Consider the following 23,322-nt stretch of genomic DNA (forward strand, 5'->3'; position numbering starts at 1 on the left):
CAAAGCATCGGTATTAGCCTTGCTCAAGCCTTCACTCCTGTTTTTACATTACATCGTAAGCGCACTTTATTTTGAAGTATATAATAACCCTGTTTTCTGCGAATCTTTTGATTTACCCTTTTGCTGTGATGCAAGTGCCTTTGACGATGGTTTTTATGAAACCCCACACTTCATACAATTGGTCGTATTCAAGCATGTTGTCCATGTCGAGTTTTCTATTGTCGTACAAGAAAATTCTTGCAATTCGACGACCAACCATGCTTTCAAAGGCTCCTTTATGGGATCATGACACAATTTGCAGCCGAATTCATACGCTTCAGACGGAGTTGTCTACAAATTAGTAGCGCAATGTTTAATTTATGCAATAATGCTCATTACTGCGACTCTTATTTTTTTCTTACCAGCTTTTCAATATCGCTCAAGATATCAATTAATTCAGCATCCAATGCGGGGAATAGCTTAGAACCAAAATTTTCTAAAGCATCCAGATCTCTACCTGAGAAAACATCATCCCAATTGTTATCGCCGATGTCTAATGAGTATTATTGAACCTTAAAAAAATTCGTAAGTTCTTAACTTACGAAGTGCTTCTTTTTATGGTTCTTTTTCAAAGAAGAAAAAGGTTCTGAATTCTCAACCAAAATTTTAATTTTGGGTATTACAGAATTCACAGATAATTGTTTTTCCATAAATTTTTTTTTAATTTTTTGTCTTAGCAAAAACTATTATCTAAAAAAAATAATTATTTTTTTCAAAGAAATTAATTTTAATTTCGAAATGATATATCTTTTTAAGAAATTAACTTTAAAGATTTTTATTTATTAATGATGCTCAATATGAGTGACTGGGACGGACTAAAAAACATAAACATTCTAGGATGAGTGCTCTATATAACGCCTTTTTGATCTTATACAGACAAAAGGTCTGTTGATTTTAATACCTATTAATGGTTGTTGCACTGTTTCACAAGTCGATGACAATCTGGTCTATGATCAGCGGTGCTTCATCAGACCGTTCCAGGCTCCAGAAATTCTTTTTCGACAACTGTCCTAACTCTCACGAAATCCTTTCTTTGTCTAGAGTTGTCAGTTTTACTTTGAGGGACATCGATCCGGGTGATTTAGTCGTTGGGTATGATGCTTTCGAGCATTCCCTGACTGCGATATTGTCTGCCTTGGGCCGAGCTAGCTCCACCATTTTCAGTGCTACGGCTGCCCAATCAGGCTTCTTGCGCCCTTTTGCCTTTACAAAAAAGCATTAACTTTTTGAAACTTGGTCACAATACTCAGTCTACAAGACGTATACTTACAACATCCACCTTTACCCGTTGCACAACCTTCCCATACAGGTTGGTCCAGGTTTTTTCGAGCGCGTCCCCCAAATACGAGTTCTGTGCAATAAATTCGACATTTTCGTCGATGAAGTACTGGAAACTGGGTGTGCTTGTAGTTTTTAGATAGTTCTCGACAACTGCAGTATATCATTAGTGTCTCATACTCCAAGGCAATCTCCTTAGATTCGTGTCACTCACATGCTTCTGTTTCCTTGGTAACGTTCGTCATGGTAATAGTTTTTGCACAGAGAATGGGTTTAACACGAAATAGTTATTTACATATCCTCCTTTAGAAGGAAAGAAAACAAACATACTTCTTTCCTTCTAGATAGGATCTTATTCAGACATACCTTTTTGTATAAGTATCATTATTTAATGAGAAACTAAATGTCTTTATTTTTTAAAAAAATAGTATTATTTAATTGATGCTATCTAATTTTATTAATTTATTAAAAAAATGTTTACAAAAATGTCTTTTAAAATTTTAGCGATCGCCCTATTCTCCCTTCGTATCCTGCGATTAACTTTAAACTTAGTTTGGGTTATTTCTAGTTATTGGTTTAAAATACTTATTTATAGATGTAATAGATTATTACAAACTTATTATTCTTTATTATAGAATAATATTCTATCCATTATTAAGTTTATTAAACATAAGTATTACTATTCTATAGATAAAAATCATTTTAGATTTGCATCTGTATTTTTAATTCCTAATATTCTAGTTGATTCTATTCATCTTTATTTTATAGAATTTATCCACTTCTTAAATGATAATCTTTCTAACATTTTTACAGGCTCTTTAGGTTTGGTAGTACTAGGTTTATTAATTTATATAAGTTCTGCCCCTAATTCATCTAATACAAATCCTTCATCAAAAAATACTTTTAATGTTAATTTTGGAGATGGAGGTGTAGGGTCAAATAATCATCCATCAAATAGTAATTCTAATAATGATAAACTAATTACTTCTCCTGGAGTTGCTGCGGGAATTATTTCTGGAACAACAATAACTGCTGCAGTTACAATTGCAAAAACAAATCCTAGAAATGGATTGTTTTTAGGTATTGTTGGTACTATTACTGATTTTGCTACTTATGGATTAGGTGAAATGATGAATCATAACTATGAAGAAAAAAAAATGAGAGAAATGTGTAAAAGAATGTATTATCACTCTATTGGAAGATCTAGTAGTCCTCCACCAGATGGAAACTTCAAAATTAATTCTCCAAATGAAAATAATAATAATTTTGTAGAATTAATTTCAAAATTCATTGAAAATCCACAAGATGTATTTAATTTATTAAATGAATATTTAGAGGTAGTGATGGAAATCCTACTCCTATTTTAATTTTATGTGTTTGTCTATTTACATTTATTAGAATTCTTGGTTGTTTCTTTTTAATTATAGGTATGTTAAGTAAGCTAATTAAAATTAAAGAACGAGAATTTATTAAGAATAGACCTTTATTATATAAATTAGCTTGCCTTATTATTTCATTAAGAGATTGGAATAATTTTGTAATATTAATAATTATGTTTACAAACTTATTCTATATTTTTAGCGGTTGCCCTATTTTCCCTTCGAATACCTGCGATTTAAACTCTTTTACAGAGCTTATTTCAACTTACATCAGGATTAAAACACCTGATGGTTTAATTACTAGTAATATCTGGATTAATACTTCAGATAATTTACTTTTAGCTTTATTACCTTCAGTGGTATGTATAAATAAAAACCCTTCAGAAAATAATATTTTAAATTCAACTTTTAATGATTTAAAAGATTTTTCTCTTACAAATGAAAATTCTAGTGGTTATATTACTATTAAAGAAATTTTATCAAACGATACTTTATCTCTTAAAGAAAAACAATCAAATTTAGAAGAAAAATTACATTCTTTATGGTTGAAAAAACTAGAAAAATGAGTAAGTCTAAGAATTTCTTAAATACAAATCCTAGGTTTAGAATATTTTTAAATAACTATAAGTTAATAGAAGATGACTTAAAAATGTATTTTGAAAATGAAAAATATATTAGAAACAAAAAATATCTTTTTATGTTTAAAGAAATAGATAAATCCTTGATGCTGTTCTTGATTTTAAGTTTGTTAATCCCCTTTATTATGAAGTATGAAGATAATAAAGAACAATCAGTTACTACTTTATTTCATAGATTAGGAAAAACTTTATATAAAGAATGTTTATATCAAAAATATATTAAAGGATATTGTAACTTTTAATTTATATTTGAAGAATTTTACAATGAATGAAGAGAATTTTATTAATATTGGTGGTACTGTTATTAGTTATTTGGATATAAGAAGTGATCTTTTTAATATCTTAGAACGATATGATGTTAAAAGTAAAAAAACTCATAGAGAAATTATTCCTAGTTACTAATTGAAAACCTATATTAAATATTTAGGTATGATTGATGGTCATGAATTACCTATAGTATATCCACCTATTTATTGTGAATTAAATGATAACAAAGAATTTAAGACATATGGTGGATATATTACTAATAATATTAAGAATTTTAATCCTTTAATTAGAAGTAAAAGATTTACTGAATCAAATATTAAATTTATAAATAAAATGACAATTAAAATTGTTAATTATATGTCATCTATTGGTTTCAATATTAATCTTAAAGTATTAGATTTTCTAATGAATCTGCCACTTAATATGATTTAATTATTAGAACATTACATAAGGAGACAGATGAAATGAGTGAGATTATTAAAAAGAATAATAAAGAAAAAGAATTTGAAATTACATCTCATAATAGTAAATTCTTATATAATAATTCAATTTTAACTATTGCTAAACTATATAGAGATGTTGAACAATTTTATTTTACTTTCTTTTTAGACTAGAGAGGAAGAGTTTATTGCCAAGGGGGTGAATTAAATTCCCAAGGTAGTGAATTAGCAAGATCATTATTGTTATTCAAAAAAGGTAATGTATTATCTGAAAATGGATTAAATTCATTAAAGGTTTATGGAGCAAATGCTTTTGGATTAAATAAATTATCTATTACCAAAAGATTAGAATGGGTTGATCAATATTTTTCAGAAATCTTAGATTTAAATCCAGGATTATGGAGAAAAGCTGATGAACCTATGTTATTTTTAGCTTTTTATTTTGAGTTACAAGGTTATAATAAGGATCCATTAAACTTTATTTTTAGATTACCAATTTATTTAGATGCAACATGTAATGGTGTACAACATTTAGCTGCAATGGTTTCTGATTTTGATCTAGCTAGTAAAGTTAATTTAGTTGAATCTGATATGAAAGATGATCCTAATGATCTTTATACAGTAGTTTAATGTTAAATCCTATTAATGAAGAAATTAAGAAAATAGATTAATGTGATTTAGAGTATGCTAGATTAAAGGGTTTAGTATTAAATAGAAAGATTGTAAAAAGAAGTTTAATAACTATTTCATATGGAGTTAAGATTAAAGGAATTTATGATCAATTAATTCAAGATCATTTTTCTATATATAAAAAATTGCCCATCAATCGTGGGTTATTGCCTCCATCGCTGATAGTTTTTTTGCAAATGGCATTCCAGCATGTACTGTTTCATAGTATAAATATACAAGAGTTAGATATACCTATTGAACAACAACGAAAGGAGAAAAATCTCACAGAAAAGAACCAACATCTGTGTCATCGAGCGATGTTTTTATGCTGTGGAATGAGGTGCTTGAAGACGGTAATTTATTTCAAATAAGGTATCGGATAGGGAGATGAGGTGGAAATTATGAACTAATATATGACGTAAGGTTGATGGGATGATATAGGGGTAATTTAGTTTTTTTTTTGTTTTTTCGATGACGATGACGATGACGGTGACGGTGATGATGATTTGGGAACAAAGGTTGTTGGGAGCATCCAATCACTTGTAGATCGCAGCGATTCTAGGTTGGTGTTACTTTTTACCAGTATATTCCACGTTTGCTCCATTATAATTAGTCTAGATAAGGCCATTTTAAAGAGTGGAACAATTTTTGTGATGTAGTCTTCAGCGCAGCTTGGATATTCCAGTGCTTTCGATCGTCATACTCTAGCAACATAACGTTGTGGGCAATCCATTAACAGCATTGATATTTTGCAGCCTGGAAGTTGCAAAAAGTTATTATCAATAGACTAATATAGACACAGCCAAGTTTCACTGACCGTTGATGACGAAGCCGAGGATTTGAACTTGACGCAATGATTTTTGTGAATATGCCACTTGGCTCAACATATCGTGCATGATTAACGGCATTTTGGTCAAGCTGTCCTTCATCTCTTTGGTCTGATCTTCGTTCTTTCCAATCTCGACACACCCCACTTCTTTTCTGTTTGCGCTGTAAATCACGTCAATTTCACGGCCAACCCGACGGTTCGTGGCTGGTTCGATGGCTGATATGGATCTTTTCCTGTTCAAAGCATCGGTATTAGCCTTGCTCAAGCCTTCACTCCTGTTTTTACATTACATCGTAAGCGCACTTTATTTTGAAGTATATAATAACCCTGTTTTCTGCGAATCTTTTGATTTACCCTTTTGCTGTGATGCAAGTGCCTTTGACGATGGTTTTTATGAAACCCCACACTTCATACAATTGGTCGTATTCAAGCATGTTGTCCATGTCGAGTTTTCTATTGTCGTACAAGAAAATTCTTGCAATTCGACGACCAACCATGCTTTCAAAGGCTCCTTTATGGGATCATGACACAATTTGCAGCCGAATTCATACGCTTCAGACGGAGTTGTCTACAAATTAGTAGCGCAATGTTTAATTTATGCAATAATGCTCATTACTGCGACTCTTATTTTTTTCTTACCAGCTTTTCAATATCGCTCAAGATATCAATTAATTCAGCATCCAATGCGGGGAATAGCTTAGAACCAAAATTTTCTAAAGCATCCAGATCTCTACCTGAGAAAACATCATCCCAATTGTTATCGCCGATGTCTAATGAGTATTATTGAACCTTAAAAAAATTCGTAAGTTCTTAACTTACGAAGTGCTTCTTTTTATGGTTCTTTTTCAAAGAAGAAAAAGGTTCTGAATTCTCAACCAAAATTTTAATTTTGGGTATTACAGAATTCACAGATAATTGTTTTTCCATAAATTTTTTTTTAATTTTTTGTCTTAGCAAAAACTATTATCTAAAAAAAATAATTATTTTTTTCAAAGAAATTAATTTTAATTTCGAAATGATATATCTTTTTAAGAAATTAACTTTAAAGATTTTTATTTATTAATGATGCTCAATATGAGTGACTGGGACGGACTAAAAAACATAAACATTCTAGGATGAGTGCTCTATATAACGCCTTTTTGATCTTATACAGACAAAAGGTCTGTTGATTTTAATACCTATTAATGGTTGTTGCACTGTTTCACAAGTCGATGACAATCTGGTCTATGATCAGCGGTGCTTCATCAGACCGTTCCAGGCTCCAGAAATTCTTTTTCGACAACTGTCCTAACTCTCACGAAATCCTTTCTTTGTCTAGAGTTGTCAGTTTTACTTTGAGGGACATCGATCCGGGTGATTTAGTCGTTGGGTATGATGCTTTCGAGCATTCCCTGACTGCGATATTGTCTGCCTTGGGCCGAGCTAGCTCCACCATTTTCAGTGCTACGGCTGCCCAATCAGGCTTCTTGCGCCCTTTTGCCTTTACAAAAAAGCATTAACTTTTTGAAACTTGGTCACAATACTCAGTCTACAAGACGTATACTTACAACATCCACCTTTACCCGTTGCACAACCTTCCCATACAGGTTGGTCCAGGTTTTTTCGAGCGCGTCCCCCAAATACGAGTTCTGTGCAATAAATTCGACATTTTCGTCGATGAAGTACTGGAAACTGGGTGTGCTTGTAGTTTTTAGATAGTTCTCGACAACTGCAGTATATCATTAGTGTCTCATACTCCAAGGCAATCTCCTTAGATTCGTGTCACTCACATGCTTCTGTTTCCTTGGTAACGTTCGTCATGGTAATAGTTTTTGCACAGAGAATGGGTTTAACACGAAATAGTTATTTACATATCCTCCTTTAGAAGGAAAGAAAACAAACATACTTCTTTCCTTCTAGATAGGATCTTATTCAGACATACCTTTTCGAGGTGGATTCTATAAGTATCATTATTTAATGAGAAACTAAATGTCTTTATTTTTTAAAAAAATAGTATTATTTAATTGATGCTATCTAATTTTATTAAGTTATTAAAAAAAATGTTTACAAAAATGTCTTTTAAAATTTTAGCGATCGCCCTATTCCCCCTTCGTATCCTGTGATTAACTTTAAACTTAGTTTGGGTTATTTCTAGTTATTGGTTTAAAATACTTATTTATGGATGTAATAGATTATTACAAACTTATTATTCTTTATTATAGAATAATATTCTATCCATTATTAAGTTTATTTAAACATAAGTATTACTATTCTTCAGATAAAAATCATTTTAGATTTGCATCTGTATTTTTAATTCCTAATATTCTAGTTGATTCTATTCATCTTTATTTTATAGAATTTATTCACTTCTTAAATGATAATCTTTCTAACATTTTTACAGGCTCTTTAGGTTTAGTATTACTAGGTTTATTAATTTATATAAGTTCTGCCCCTTGTCGTGGCTGACTTACAGCGGTTTCGATTAGAAACCTGCGTCAAGAAGTATTGGTCAGGTTGCTGAGCGGATCTATCATTTATCTGGTTTTTCTTTTCATCGTCACAGACCCTGGTCGTGTATAAATAGCTGTAGAAAACAAGTGAAGGATAGATGATTCATTCTTTTTGAATTAAACAGCAATCTCGAAGACTTCTAGTCCCTTTCTATTGTTGAATACCACATTTTTTTCTTCGAATTTTGACTACCAATCTATCCTACCACTATGAACAGCCAAGCCACTTTCGATTTCAAGAAGGCTCAAGCCACTGAAGACCTTACTATGGAGGAAGTTGTTGGTGAGTCGTCCCGTTCCCCAGGCATCTCCAGTGTCGAGAAGGACATCTATGCCCAGCCTGTAGCAGACGGTAGCACCACCGCCATGTTATCGAGCTTGGAGTCTAAGCATGCTGACCCGCAGGTCATTGCTTCGAGACTTTTTGAGGTCTATAAGGCCCAATTAGAGCAACTTTTGTCGGAAGCACTTCGCCTCGAGGATGCGCAAGCACCCGCTGAGCAGAAGGCATACCATCAACGCCTTGTTGCTGCTGCCACTGAGCGAGCCCGTGTGTATAAAGACGCCGGTGCCATTGTGAAGTGTGTCAAGCAGGAGAATGGACCCAAGATTCCTTTGAAGGATCTGCCCGTTTTCCAAATCAAAAACAGTGTCAGAGACAAGACCAAAGAGGTTTTTTCATCTGTCAACGACTTTTTGACCAAGTTTGAGGTCGTGGTTCGCCACCACAATGCTTCGCCAGAAGATTGCTGGGAAACCACCATGCTGCCAACATTGTCGACCGAGCAATTGTCTTGGTTCCAACGTCACTTAGCGGACAAACGTCTGTCTTGGTCGCAAGCCAAGAAAGCATTCAACCTGAAATATGGTGGTGCTTCGCAAGCAGTTGCCATCTCAGACCAGTTGCATGCAATGAAACTTAGACTAAGAGAGAACTTGATCAAGTACACTGACAAGTACAACAAGCTCATGCACGATGCCGAGGAGGAGGACAGCAAGACTTGGGGTCAAATCTTTGTCCGGTCACTCACTCCAGAGCTGCAGATGGCCGTGAAGGTGGCTTACGCTGCCTCTGCCAAGGATCAGCCTCTCAATGTTGCAAAGGCGACCGAACTGCTGAGCATTGTGTACGACGGGTACAAAGATGCTGGCCAAGACGTCAACAATTGGTCACTATCTGATGATGATGGTGAAGAACATGACCGCAGACCTGCTAAGAAAGCAAGAAAGCAAGAGTCGCGAGTCGACCAGTGTCGTCGCCACCCCACATCCAACCACACCAATGGCCAATGTTTCTCGAGTAAGCCCGAGTCCTCTTCGCAAAAGAGAGACAAAGGTAAGGAACGAGCCGGAACCAAAGTCAATGAAGAACGCTGCTGGTTTTGCGGCCGCATTCGTGTCGATGGTCACAAGTGCAAAGAGTATCTCGAGCACAAGCAAGCAAGAGAAAAACAATATGAACTAAAACAACGACGTGCCCAATTGGAACAGGAAAGGGCTCAGTCCGCAACCTCGGCCGCCACCCATAGCGAACCCAACCAGCAGGACCTCCTTCCGGTCACTGACATGGATTTGGATTTCGACACTGTCATTGACAAGGCAAATCAAGGTATGCAGCAGCCGATCCTTTATATGAGATCTGGCACAAAAGGAAATGAGCGTTCACAGAACAACACTAACGATTCTATTTTCGTTCCTATCACGGTACAGAATAACAGAACCTTGGGACTCTGTGACAGCGGCGCAAATTTTTCTAGTCTGAGCAATAAATTTTGCCAACAAAATAAAATACATTTTACAAAGCAAACTGTTCCTATCCATGAGGCAGCGAAAGGCCATATCGCTATGAGCAATGGCATCACTGACCCTTTGACAATCATTCACAATGGTATTCAGACAACACATCGATTCTATGTGCTTGATATGACAGATGACACAGAGGTTTCACTCGGTCTTGACATCATGGAATTTTCCTCGGAGGTTTGGCCCGGTCATGGGACACCCCAACATAGGTAGTTGAAAACACCGATGAGTATCAAACTCTGGATGAAACGCCTGCTGGAACCCCAGAAGAAAAAGACGCCTTTTTCTCTACTGTTTCTCCCATTCTCGAAGCCAACAAACGGATACCACCTGGAGCATTTTGCAATATCCCAGAAGCCGTTGTGCGCATCAAAACAATTTCTGGAAAGACAGTCTACACGCGACAATATGATCTTCCACCGAAACTTAATTCTCTTCTGGATGAGACCATATCAAAATGGCTCGCCGATGGTCTTATACAAGAAGCACCAAGTAACACGGAGTTTAACAACCCAATTCTCTTTGTGCCCAAGAAAGACGCTGCTGGTAACCTCGTTGACAGAAGGCACTGCCTAGACTTGCGCGCCCTTAACAGGATTCTCATTGAAGATGATCGCTTCCCATTACTATTAGTGAAAGACGTACTTCAGACTCTTAACGGAGCTAAAGTGGTGACACGACTCGATGTCAAGTCGGCATTTCACAAACTGCCTATTCCAGACCCGGTTGACCAGTCCAAACTAGCCTTCACTCATCGAGGGAAGCAATGGGTCTATAAAGGTGGGGCTTTTGGCCTAAAATTTTTGAGCAACCAATTTTGTCGGTGCCTTGCTACTATCACAAACGGAATGCGTTGTATTTCCTTTGTGGACGATGTATACGTTTATGATACAGATTTGGCTTCACATAGCGCCAATGTCGCAGCTGTGGTATCCAAACTGACCGAATGCAATTTGCTACTGAATCACGAGAATTCCGGCTTTGCACTATCACGCACCAATGTCTTGGGTTTTGTAGTAGGCGAATCAGGGATATTCTTGGATCCAAAAAAGACATCCAAAATACAATCGATTGACAGACCTCAAACAGGCAAAGAGGTGATGCGTTTCTTAGGCATTGCAAATTATATGCGCACCCACCTGCCACGATTTTCGGATCTGACAGCACCTTTGGACAAGCTACGCAATGTACAAAAGATCGGCGATCTATGGACTCATGAGTGCCAACGGAGCTTCTAAAACATCAAGCTAGCCCTTACTCGAGCACCTACTTTGAGCCAATTTCGACCAGACTTGAAATGCTACCTTGGTACCGACGCGAGCAATGTTGGAATTTCCGCAATCTTATTCCAAAAGCATCCGCGCACAGACAAAGATGGTAACACACAATACGTCATCAAGTACATTGGCTTTATGGCGCGATCTCTTTCTCCATCCGAGACCCGCTGGAGTGTAACTCGACGCGAGTTGCTCGCTGTGGTATTTGGTTTACAGAAGTTTCATAAGTATCTCTGGGGCACAGATATTCCATTCGAGATCCAAACTGATCATCGCGCACTTGTCTATCTCAACTCCCAAAAGTATGCCAACAGCATGATGATGAATTGGTGGGACACACTGCTTGATTACTCTTTTACCGTTGTACACATCCCAGGAGTTACAAACGTTATTCCCGATGCCTTGTCTCGCTTATTCCCGCCTAACGAAGAGCTGGTGGGGGGTAATGACGTGAACACATCGAACTCGAGGACAAAAGACGCTCTTGTTACACGTGCTGCAAAGACAACGGTACCTGAAGATGCTATGTCACCACCTGATACTGAATCACGTAACCAAGTTATTAGTGATCTACACAACCACATCCACGAGCTATTTGATCCAGAATACAAAAGCTTGCCTGGTAATGAGCGAAAGGATTTGCTGTTGAAGAAACACTTATTTGGTCATTTTGGCGCAGATGCTATCGTGCGAGCTGTTCATGCTGACGGTCTCCACTGGAAGAACCTGAAACAAGATGTTATTGAAACAGTCAAGCAATGTAAGCAATGCATGCAGCACAATGTAGTCCAAAAAGGTTATCATCCACTACAATCCATCGAGAGCAATTTACCTGGTGATCATTGGGCAATTGACTTTGCGGGACCCTATGACCTCTCACATGATGGAAATTTATACCTCATGGTGATGATCGACATTTTCAGCAAGTTTTGTTTATTACGCGCTGTACCAGACAAAACTTCCCCGACTGTTGCTACACAACTTATCAAAATAATAGCTGACTTCGGACCAATGCAAATATTACAAAGTGACAATGGCCGCGAGTTCGTTAATGAATTGATGAACTTGGTATGCAAACAAGCTGGTATTGATAGACGTTTGATATCACCATATCATGCACGTGCTAACGGTGCGGCAGAGCGGATGGTACAAACAGCTAAACGAGCCATACACAAGATGATTGACGGCCAAGTCAAAGACTGGGATCGACATGTACCTTTTGTTCAGTTGGCCTATAATGCACGAATCGCGCCCATACACAATTCAGCTCCATTCTCACTTATGTTTGGAAGAAGGATGAACGCGTTCAAGGACTATCGGAGTGATACACCCAGTCCTGAGGAGCCACTTGCCCCATATGATGACACAGACCTGAGGAAAAGAATTGATGCCATGGCAAAAATTGTTGTGCCAGCCATCAGCCAACGCATCCGCAACGTTCGACAAGCTGCTCAAGATAAATTTAACAAGACCCATCGACTCATCGAATTCCCCATCGGTTCCCTGGTTGCAATTGAAGACAAAACACGCACACGTAAAATGGATCCAAAATATGAAGGACCTTTTGTGGTACATTACAAAACAGACATAGGAGCATACATCCTCAAGGATAAGACCGGTGACATTATCAGGCCGAGCTTCCCTCCAAGTGCGTTAAAGAGCGTATCTGAGGATCCACTCCTGAGAGATGATAAGCATTATGTGATCGATTGTATTATAAACCACCGTGGCAAACCAGGAGAATACGAACACAAGGTTCGATGGAAGGGCTATGATTCATCTGAGGATACTTGGGAACCACCAGAGAGCTTCGACTCCCCGTTCCTTATCCAGCAGTACTGGCGGAGACGTAATGATCCCACCAGAAATTCTATTGCCGAACGAGTTGTAGGACGCAAACGAAGACGCCCGTAATCGACCTACTTTCAGATCACCACTTCTTCTTTCCGGTTGCAACAACCTGGAGGGGGGTTATGTCGTGGCTGACTTACAGCGGTTTCGATTAGAAACCTGCGTCAAGAAGTATTGGTCAGGTTGCTGAGCGGATCTATCATTTATCTGGTTTTTCTTTTCATCGTCACAGACCCTGGTCGTGTATAAATAGCTGTAGAAAACAAGTGAAGGATAGATGATTCATTCTTTTTGAATTAAACAGCAATCTCGAAGACTTCTAGTCCCTTTCTATTGTTGAACACCACACCCCTAATTCATCTAATACAAATCCTTCATCAAAAAATACTTTTAATGTTAATTTTGGAGATGGAGGTGCAGGGTCAAATAATCATCCATCAAATAGTAATTCTAATAATGATGAACTAATTACTTCTCCTGGAGTTGCTGCAGGAATTATTTCTGGAACAACAATAACTGCTGCAGTTATGATTGCAAAAACAAATCCTAGAAATGGATTGTTTTTAGGTGTTGTTGGTACTATTGCTGATTTTGCTACTTATAGATTAGGTGAAATGAGGTTGTTGGGAGCATCCAATCACTTACAGATCGCAGCGATTCTAGGTTGGTGTTACTTTTTACAAGTATATTCCACGTTTGCTCCATTATATATAGTCCAGATAAGGCCATTTTAAAGAGTGGAACAATTTTTGTGATGTAGTCTTCAGCGCAGCTTGGATATTCCAGTGCTTTCGATCGTCATACTCTAGCAACATAACGTTGTGGGCAATCCATTAACAGCATTGATATTTTGCAGCCTGGAAGTTGCAAAAAGTTATTATCAATAGACTAATATAGACACAGCCAAGTTTCACTGACCGTTGATGACGAAGCCGAGGATTTGAACTTGACGCAACGATTTTTGTGAATATGCCACTTGGCTCAACATATCGTGCATGATTAACGGCATTTTGGTCAAGCTGTCCTTCATCTCTTTGGTCTGATCTTCGTTCTTTCCAATCTCGACACACCCCACTTCTTTTCTGTTTGCGCTGTAAATCACGTCAATTTCACGGCCAACCCGACGGTTCGTGGCTGGTTCGATGGCTGATATGGATCTTTTCCTGTTCAAAGCATCGGTATTAGCCTTGCTCAAGCCTTCACTCCTGTTTTTACATTACATCGTAAGCGCACTTTATTTTGAAGTATATAATAACCCTGTTTTCTGCGAATCTTTTGATTTACCCTTTTGCTGTGATGCGAGTGCCTTTGACGATGGTTTTTATGAAACCCCACACTTCATACAATTGGTCGTATTCAAGCATGTTGTCCATGTCGAGTTTTCCATTGTCGTACAAGAAAATTCTTGCAGACTTCTGTAATTCGACGACCAACCATGCTTTCAAAGGCTCCTTTATGGGATCATGACACAATTTGCAGCTGAATTCATACGCTTCAGACAGAGTTGTCTACAAATTAGTAGCGCAATGTTTAATTTATGCAATAATGCTCATTACTGCGACTCTTATTTTTTTCTTACCAGCTTTTCAATATCGCTCAAGATATCAATTAATTCAGCATCCAATGCAGGGATTAGCTTAGAACCAAAATTTTCTAAAGCATCCAGATTTCCACCCGAGAAAACATCATCCCAATTGTTATCGCTGATGTCCAATATGAGTGACTGGGACGGACTAAAAAACATAAACATTCTGTGATGAGTGCTCTATATAACGTCTTTTTGATCTTATACAGACAAAAGGTCTGTTGATTTTGATACCTATTAATGGTAGTTGCACTGTTTCACAAGTCGATGACAATCTGGTCTATGATCAGCGGTGCTTCATCAGACCGTTCCAGGCTCCAGAAATTCTTTTTCGACAACTGTCCTAACTCTCGCGAAATCCTTTCTTTGTCCAGAGTTGTCAGTTTTACTTTGAGGGACGTCGATCTGGGTGATTTAGTCGTTGGGTATGATGCTTTCGAGCATTCCCTGACTGCGATATTGTCTGCCTTGGGCCGAGCTAGCTCCACCATTTTCAGTGCTACGGCTGCCCAATCAGGCTTCTTGCGCCCTTTTGCCTTTACAAAAAAGCATTAACTTTTTGAAACTTGGTCACAATACTCAGTCTACAAGACATATACTTACAACATCCACCTTTACCCGTTGCACAACCTTCCCATACAGGTTGGTCCAGGTTTTTTCGAGCGCGTCCCCCAAATACGAGTTCTGTGCAATAAATTCGACATTTTCGTCGATGAAGTACTGGAAACTGGGTGTGCTTGTAGTTTTTAGATAGTTCTCGACAACTGCAGTATATCATTAGTGTCTCATACTCCAAGGCAATCTCCTTAGATTCGTGTCACTCACATGCTTCTGTTTCCTTGGTAACGTTCGTCATGGTAATAGTTTTTGCACAGAGAATGGGTTTAACACGAAATAGTTATTTACATATCCTCCTTTAGAAGGAAAGAAAACAAACATACTTCTTTCCTTCTAGATAGGATCTTATTCAGACATACCTTTTCGAGGTGGATTCTATAAGTATCATTATTTAATGAGAAACTAAATGTCTTTATTTTTTAAAAAAATAGTGTTATTTAATTGATGCTATCTAATTTTATTAAGTTATTAAAAAAAATGTTTACAAAAATGTCTTTTAAAATTTTAGCGATCGCCCTATTCCCCCTTTGTATCCTGCGATTAACTTTAAACTTAGTTTGGGTTATTTCTAGTTATTGGTTTAAAATACTTATTTATAGATGTAATAGAATATTACAAACTTATTATTCTTTATTACAGAATAATATTCTATCCATTATTAAGTTTATTAAACATAAGTATTACTATTCTACAGATAAAAATCATTTTAGATTTGCATCTGTATTTTTAATTCCTAATATTCTAGTTGATTCTATTCATCTTTATTTTATAGAATTTATCCACTTCTTAAATGATAATCTTTCTAACATTTTTACAGGCTCTTTAGGTTTGGTATTACTAGGTTTATTAATTTATATAAGTTCTGCCCCTAATTCATCTAATACAAATCCTTCATCAAAAAATACTTTTAATGTTAATTTTGGAGATGAGGTGCAGGGTCAAATAATCATCCATCAAATAGTAATTCTAATAATGATAAACTAATTACTTCTCCTGGAGTTGCTGCGGGAATTATTTCTGGAACAACAATAACTGCTGCAGTTAAAATTGCAAAAACAAATCCTAGAAATGGATTGTTTTTAGGTGTTGTTGGTACTATTGCTGATTTTGCTACTTATGGATTAGGTGAAATGAGGTTGTTGGGAGCATCCAATCACTTATAGATCGCAGCGATTCTAGGTTGGTGTTACTTTTTACAAGTATATTCCACGTTTGCTCCATTATATATAGTCCAGATAAGGCCATTTTAAAGAGTGGAACAATTTTTGTGATGTAGTCTTCAGCGCAGCTTCGATCGTCGTACTCTGGCAACATAACCTTGTGGGCAATCCATACCATGACGAATGTTACAAGGAAACAGAAGCATGTGAGTGACACGAATCTAAGGAGATTGCCTTGGAGTATGAGACACTAATGATATACTCGAAATGGATTGTTTTTAGGTGTTGTTGGTACTATTGCTGATTTTGCTACTTATGGATTAGGTGAAATGATGAATCATAACTATGAAGAAAGAAAAAAAATGAGAGAAATGTGTAAAAGAATGTATTATCACTCTATTGAAAGATCTGGTAGTCCTCCACCATGCTTTCAAAGGCTTCTTTACGGGATCATGACACAATTTGCAGCTGAATTCATACGCTTCAGATAGAGTTGTCTACAAATTAGTAGCGCAATATTTAATTTATGCAATAATGCTCATTACTGCGACTCTTATTTTTTTCTTACCAGCTTTTCAATATCGCTTAAGATATCAATTAATTCAGCATCCAATGCGGGGAATAGCTTAGAACCAAAATTTTCTAAAGCATCCAGATCTCCACCCGAGAAAACATCATCCCAATTGTTATCACCGATGTCCAATATGAGTGACTGGGACGGACTAAAAAACATAAACATTCTGTGATGAGTGCTCTATATAACGTCTTTTTGATCTTATACAGACAAAAGGTCCGTTGATTTTAATACCTACTGATGGTAGTTGCACTGTTTCGCAAAGTCGATGACAATCTGGTCTATGATCAGTGGTGCTTCATCAGACCGTTCCAGGCTCCAGAAATTCTTTTTCGACAACTGTCCTATTAGGTTTATGGAGCAAATGCTTTTGGATTAAATAAATTATCTATTACCAAAAGATTAGAATAGGTTGACCAACATTTTTCAGAAATCTTAGATTTAAATTCAGGATTATGGAGAAAAGCTGATGAACCTATGTTATTTTTAGCTTTTTATTTTGAGTTACAAGGTTATAATAAGGATCCATTAAACTTTATTTTTAGATTACCAATTTATTTAGATGCAACATGTAATGGTGTACAACATTTAGCTGCAATGGTTTCTGATTTTGATCTAGCTAGTAAAGTTAATTTAGTTGAATCTGATATGAAAGATGATCCTAATGATCTTTATACAGTAGTTTAATGTTAAATCCTATTAATGAAGAAATTAAGAAAATAGATTAATGTGATTTAGAGTATGCTAGATTAAAGGGTTTAGTATTAAATAGAAAGATTGTAAAAAGAAGTTTAATAACTATTTCATATGGAGTTAAGATTAAAGGAATTTATGATCAATTAATTCAAGATCATTTTTCTATATATAAAAAATTGCCCATCAATCGTGGGTTATTGCCTCCATCGCTGATAGTTTTTTTGCAAATGGCATTCCAGCATGTACTGTTTCATAGTATAAATATACAAGAGTTAGATATACCTATTGAACAACAACGAAAGGAGAAAAATCCCACAGAAAAGAACCAACATCTGTGTCATCGAGCGATGTTTTTATGCTGTGGAATGAGGTGCTTGAAGACGGTAATTTATTTCAAATAAGGTATCAGATAGGGAGATGAGGTAGAAATTATGAACTAATATATGACGTAAGGTTGATGGGATGATATAGGGGTAGTTCAGTTTTTTTTTGTTTTTTCGATGACAATGACGATGACGGTGATGATGATGATGATGACGGTGACGGTGATGATGATTCAGGAACAAAGGTTGTTGGGAGCATCCAATCACTTACAGATCGCAGTGATTCTAGGTTGGTGTTACTTTTTACAAGTATATTCCACGTTTGCTCCATTATATATAGTCCAGATAAGGCCATTTTAAAGAGTGGAACAATTCTTGTGATGTAGTCTTCAGCGCAGCTTCGATCGTCGTACTCTGGCAACATAACCTTGTGGGCAATCCATTACCAGCATTGATATTTTGCAGCCTGGAAGTTGCAAAAAGTTAGTATCAATAGACTAATATAAACACAGCCAAGTTTCACTGACTGTTGATGACGAAGCCGAGGATTTGAACTTGATGCAATGATTTTTGTGAATATGCCACTTGGCTCAACATATCATGCATGATTAACGGCATTTTGGTCAAGCTGTCCTTCATCTCTTTGGTCTGATCTTCGTTCTTTCCAATCTCGACACACCCCACTTCTTTTCTGTTTGCGCTGTAAATCACGTCAATTTTACGGCCAACCCGACGGTTTGTGGCTGGTTCGATGGCTGATATGATCTTTTCTTGTTCAAAGCATCGGCATTAGCCTTGCTCGAGCCTTCACTCCTGTTTTTACATTACATCGTAAGCGCACTTTATTTTGAAGTGTATAATAACCCTGTTTTTTGCGAATCTTTTGATTTACCCTTTTACTGTGATGCGAGTGCCTTTGACGATGGTTTTTATGAAACCCCACACTTCATACAATTGGTCGTATTCAAGCATGTTGTCCATGTCGAGTTTTCCATTGTCGTACAAGAAAATTCTTGCAGACTTCTGTAATTCGACGACCAACCATGCTTTCAAAGGCTCCTTTATGGGATCATGACACAATTTGCAGCTGAATTCATACGCTTCAGACAGAGTTGTCTACAAATTAGTAGCGCAATGTTTAATTTATGCAATAATGCTCATTACTGCGACTCTTATTTTTTTCTTACCAGCTTTTCAATATCGCTCAAGATATCAATTAATTCAGCATCCAATGCAGGGATTAGCTTAGAACCAAAATTTTCTAAAGCATCCAGATTTCCACCCGAGAAAACATCATCCCAATTGTTATCGCCGATGTCCAATGAGTATTGTTGAACCTTAAAAAAATTCGTAAGTTCTTAACTTACGAAGTGCTTCTTTTTATGATTCTTTTTCAAAGAAGAAAAAGGTTCTGAATTCTCAACCAAAATTTTAATTTTGGGTATTACAGAATTCACAGATAATTGTTTTTCCATAAAAATTTTTATAATTTTTTGTCTTAGCAAAAACTATTATCCAAAAAAAATAATTATTTTTTTCAAAGAAATTAATTTTAATTTCGAAATGATATATCTTTTTAAGAAATTAACTTTAAAGATTTTTATTTATTAATGATGCTCAATATGAGTGACTGGGACGGACTAAAAAACATAAACATTCTAGGATGAGTGCTCTATATAACGCCTTTTTGATCTTATACAGACAAAAGGTCTGTTGATTTTAATACCTATTAATGGTAGTTGCACTGTTTCGCAAGTCGATGACAATCTGGTCTATAATCAGCGGTGCTTCATCAGACCGTTCCAGGCTCCAGAAATTCTTTTTCGACAACTGTCCTAACTCTCGTGAAATCCTTTCTTTGTCCAGAGTTGTCAGTTTTACTTTGAGGGACGTCGATCCGGGTGATTTAGTCGTTGGGTATGATGCTTTCGAGCATTCCCTGACTGCGATATCGTCTGCCTTGGGCCGAGCCAGCTCCACCATTTTCAGTGCTACAGCTGCCCAATCAGGCTTCTTGCGCCCTTTTGCCTTTACAAAAAAGCATTAACTTTTTGAAACTTAGTCACAATACTCAGTCTATAAGACGTATACTTACAACATCCACCTTTACCCATTGCACAACCTTCCTATACAGGTTGGTCCAGGTTTTTTCGAGCGCGTCCCCTAAATACGAGTTCTGTACAATAAATTCGACATTTTCGTCGATGAAGTGCTGGAAACTGGGTGTGCTTGTAGTTTTTAGATAGTTCTCGACAACTGCAGTATATCATTAGTGTCTCATACTCCAAGGCAATCTCCTTAGATTTGTGTCACTCACATGCTTCTGTTTCCTTGGTAACGTTCGTCATGGTAATAGTTTTTGCACAGAGAATGGGTTTAACACGAAATAGTTATTTACATATCCTCCTTTAGAAGGAAAGAAAACAAACATACTTCTTTCCTTCTAGATAGGATCTTATTCAGACATACCTTTTTGTATAAGTATCATTATTTAATGAGAAACTAAATGTCTTTATTTTTTAAAAAAATAGTGTTATTTAATTGATGCTATCTAATTTTATTAAGTTATTAAAAAAAATGTTTACAAAAATGTCTTTTAAAATTTTAGCGATCGCCCTATTCTCCCTTCGTATCCTGCGATTAACTTTAAACTTAGTTTGGGTTATTTCTAGTTATTGGTTTAAAATACTTATTTATAGATGTAATAGATTATTACAAACTTATTATTCTTTATTATAGAATAATATTCTATCCATTATTAAGTTTATTAAACATAAGTATTACTATTCTATAGATAAAAATCATTTTAGATTTGCATCTGTATTTTTAATTCCTAATATTCTAGTTGATTCTATTCATCTTTATTTTATAGAATTTATCCACTTAAATGATAATCTTTCTAACATTTTTACAGGCTCTTTAGGTTTGGTAGTACTAGGTTTATTAATTTATATAAGTTCTGCCCCTAATTCATCTAATACAAATCCTTCATCAAAAAATACTTTTAATGTTAATCTTGGAGATGGAGGTGCAGGGTCAAATAATCATCCATCAAATAGTAATTCTAATAATGATAAACTAATTACTTCTCCTGGAGTTGCTGCGGGAATTATTTCTGGAACAACAATAACTGCTGCAGTTACAATTGCAAAAACAAATCCTAGAAATGGATTGTTTTTAGGTATTATTGGTACTATTACTGATTTTGCTACTTATGGATTAGGTGAAATGATGAATCATAACTATGAAGAAAAAAAAATGAGAGAAATGTGTAAAAGAATGTATTATCACTCTATTGGAAGATCTAGTAGTCCTCCACCAGATGGAAACTTCAAAATTAATTCTCCAAATGAAAATAATAATAATTTTGTAGAATTAATTTCAAAATTCATTGAAAATCCACAAGATGTATTTAATTTATTAAATGAATATTTAGAGGTAGTGATGGAAATCCTACTCCTATTTTAATTTTATGTGTTTGTCTATTTACATTTATTAGAATTCTTGGTTGTTTCTTTTTAATTATAGGTATGTTAAGTAAGCTAATTAAAATTGAAGAACGAGAATTTATTAAGAATAGACCTTTATTACATAAATTAGCTTGCCTTATTATTTCATTAAGAGATTGGAATAATTTTGTATTATTAATAATTATGTTTACAAACTTATTCTATATTTTTAGCGGTTGCCCTATTTTCCCTTCGAATACCTGCAATTTAAACTCTTTTACAGAGCTTATTTTAACTTACATCAGGATTAAAACACCTGATGGTTTAATTACTAGTAATATCTGGATTAATACTCCGGATAATTTACTTTTAGCTTTATTACCTTCAGTGGTATGTATAAATAAAAACCCTTCAGAAAATAATATTTTAAATTCAACTTTTAATGATTTAAAAGATTTTTCTCTTACAAATGAAAATTCTAGTGGTTATATTACTATTAAAGAAATTTTATCAAACGATACTTTATCTCTTAAAGAAAAACAATCAAATTTAGAAGAAAAATTACATTTTTTATGGTTGAAAAAACTAGAAAAATGAGTAAGTCTAAGAATTTCTTAAATACAAATCCTAGGTTTAGAATATTTTTAAATAACTATAAGTTAATAGAAGATGACTTAAAAATGTATTTTGAAAATGAAAAATATATTAGAAACAAAAAATATCTTTTTATGTTTAAAGAAATAGATAAATCCTTGATGCTGTTCTTGATTTTAAGTTTGTTAATCCCCTTTATTATGAAGTATGAAGATAATAAAGAACAATCAGTTACTACTTTATTTCATAGATTAGGAAAAACTTTATATAAAGAATGTTTATATCAAAAATATATTAAAGGATATTGTAACTTTTAATTTATATTTGAAGAATTTTACAATGAATGAAGAGAATTTTATTAATATTGGTGGTACTGTTATTAGTTATTTGGATATAAGAAGTGATCTTTTTAATATCTTAGAACGATATGATGTTAAAAGTAAAAAAACTCATAGAGAAATTATTCCTAGTTACTAATTGAAAACCTATATTAAATATTTAGGTATGATTGATGGTCATGAATTACCTATAGTATATCCACCTATTTATTGTGAATTAAATGATAACAAAGAATTTAAGACATATGGTGGATATATTACTAATAATATTAAGAATTTTAATCCTTTAATTAGAAGTAAAAGATTTACTGGATCAAATATTAAATTTATAAATAAAATGACAATTAAAATTGTTAATTATATGTCATCTATTGGTTTCAATATTAATCTTAAAGTATTAGATTTTCTAATGAATCTGCCACTTAATGATGATTTAATTATTAGAACATTACATAAGGAGACAGATGAAATGAGTGAGATTATTAAAAAGAATAATAAAGAAAAAGAATTTGAAATTACATCTCATAATAGTAAATTCTTATATAATAATTCAATTTTAACTATTGCTAAACTGTATAGAGATGTTGAACAATTTTATTTTACTTTCTTTTTAGACTAGAGAGGAAGAGTTTATTGCCAAGGGGGTGAATTAAATTCCCAAGGTAGTGAATTAGCAAGATCATTATTGTTATTCAAAAAAGGTAATGTATTATCTGAAAATGGATTAAATTCATTAAAGGTTTATGGAGCAAATGCTTTTGGATTAAATAAATTATCTATTACCAAAAGATTAGAATGGGTTGATCAACATTTTTCAGAAATCTTAGATTTAAATCCAGGATTATCGAGAAAAGCTGATGAACCTATGTTATTTTTAGCTTTTTATTTTGAGTTACAAGGTTATAATAAGGATCCATTAAACTTTATTTTTAGATTACCAATTTATTTAGATGCAACATGTAATGGTGTACAACATTTAGCTGCAATGGTTTCTGATTTTGATCTAGCTAGTAAAGTTAATTTAGT

General features: G+C 34.9%; 6 protein-coding genes across 6 annotated transcripts; 3 read left to right on the top strand and 3 right to left on the bottom strand.

Moving 5' to 3' along the window:
* Positions 1-4,215: 4,215 nt before the first annotated feature.
* On the top strand, positions 4,216-4,671 carry BDB00DRAFT_754488 (uncharacterized protein; the record flags this gene model as incomplete). Its single annotated transcript, XM_053118766.1, has 1 exon — positions 4,216-4,671. A coding segment is annotated over one exon (456 nt), but the record flags the coding sequence as incomplete, so codon positions are not given.
* Positions 4,672-5,519: 848 nt separating this feature from the next.
* BDB00DRAFT_754536 (uncharacterized protein) lies at positions 5,520-5,777 on the bottom strand (the record flags this gene model as incomplete). Its single annotated transcript, XM_053118770.1, has 1 exon — positions 5,520-5,777. A coding segment is annotated over one exon (258 nt), but the record flags the coding sequence as incomplete, so codon positions are not given.
* Positions 5,778-13,869: 8,092 nt separating this feature from the next.
* BDB00DRAFT_867173 (uncharacterized protein) lies at positions 13,870-15,400 on the bottom strand (the record flags this gene model as incomplete). The annotated part of the gene is made up of 6 exons (XM_053126313.1): positions 13,870-14,164; positions 14,244-14,467; positions 14,539-14,692; positions 14,806-15,080; positions 15,163-15,308; positions 15,370-15,400. 6 exons carry the CDS (start codon positions 15,398-15,400, stop codon positions 13,870-13,872), a joined length of 1,125 nt encoding a protein of 374 aa, XP_052984796.1.
* A 3,034-nt stretch (positions 15,401-18,434) lies between these two features.
* BDB00DRAFT_754717 (uncharacterized protein) lies at positions 18,435-18,677 on the bottom strand (the record flags this gene model as incomplete). Its single annotated transcript, XM_053118783.1, has 1 exon — positions 18,435-18,677. A coding segment is annotated over one exon (243 nt), but the record flags the coding sequence as incomplete, so codon positions are not given.
* Positions 18,678-22,406: 3,729 nt separating this feature from the next.
* Positions 22,407-23,317, top strand: BDB00DRAFT_968202 (uncharacterized protein). The gene has a single exon (XM_053129820.1). It carries the CDS (start codon positions 22,463-22,465, stop codon positions 22,913-22,915), a length of 453 nt encoding a protein of 150 aa, XP_052984798.1. The 5' UTR covers positions 22,407-22,462; the 3' UTR covers positions 22,916-23,317.
* BDB00DRAFT_730356 (uncharacterized protein) lies at positions 22,916-23,317 on the top strand (the record flags this gene model as incomplete). Its single annotated transcript, XM_053118304.1, has 1 exon — positions 22,916-23,317. A coding segment is annotated over one exon (402 nt), but the record flags the coding sequence as incomplete, so codon positions are not given.
* Positions 23,318-23,322: the final 5 nt, after the last annotated feature.

The sequence above is a fragment of the Zychaea mexicana genome (assembly GCF_025766255.1).
Source record: "Zychaea mexicana strain RSA 1403 chromosome Unknown BDB00scaffold_4, whole genome shotgun sequence".
NCBI lineage: Eukaryota > Fungi > Mucoromycota > Mucoromycetes > Mucorales > Lichtheimiaceae > Zychaea > Zychaea mexicana.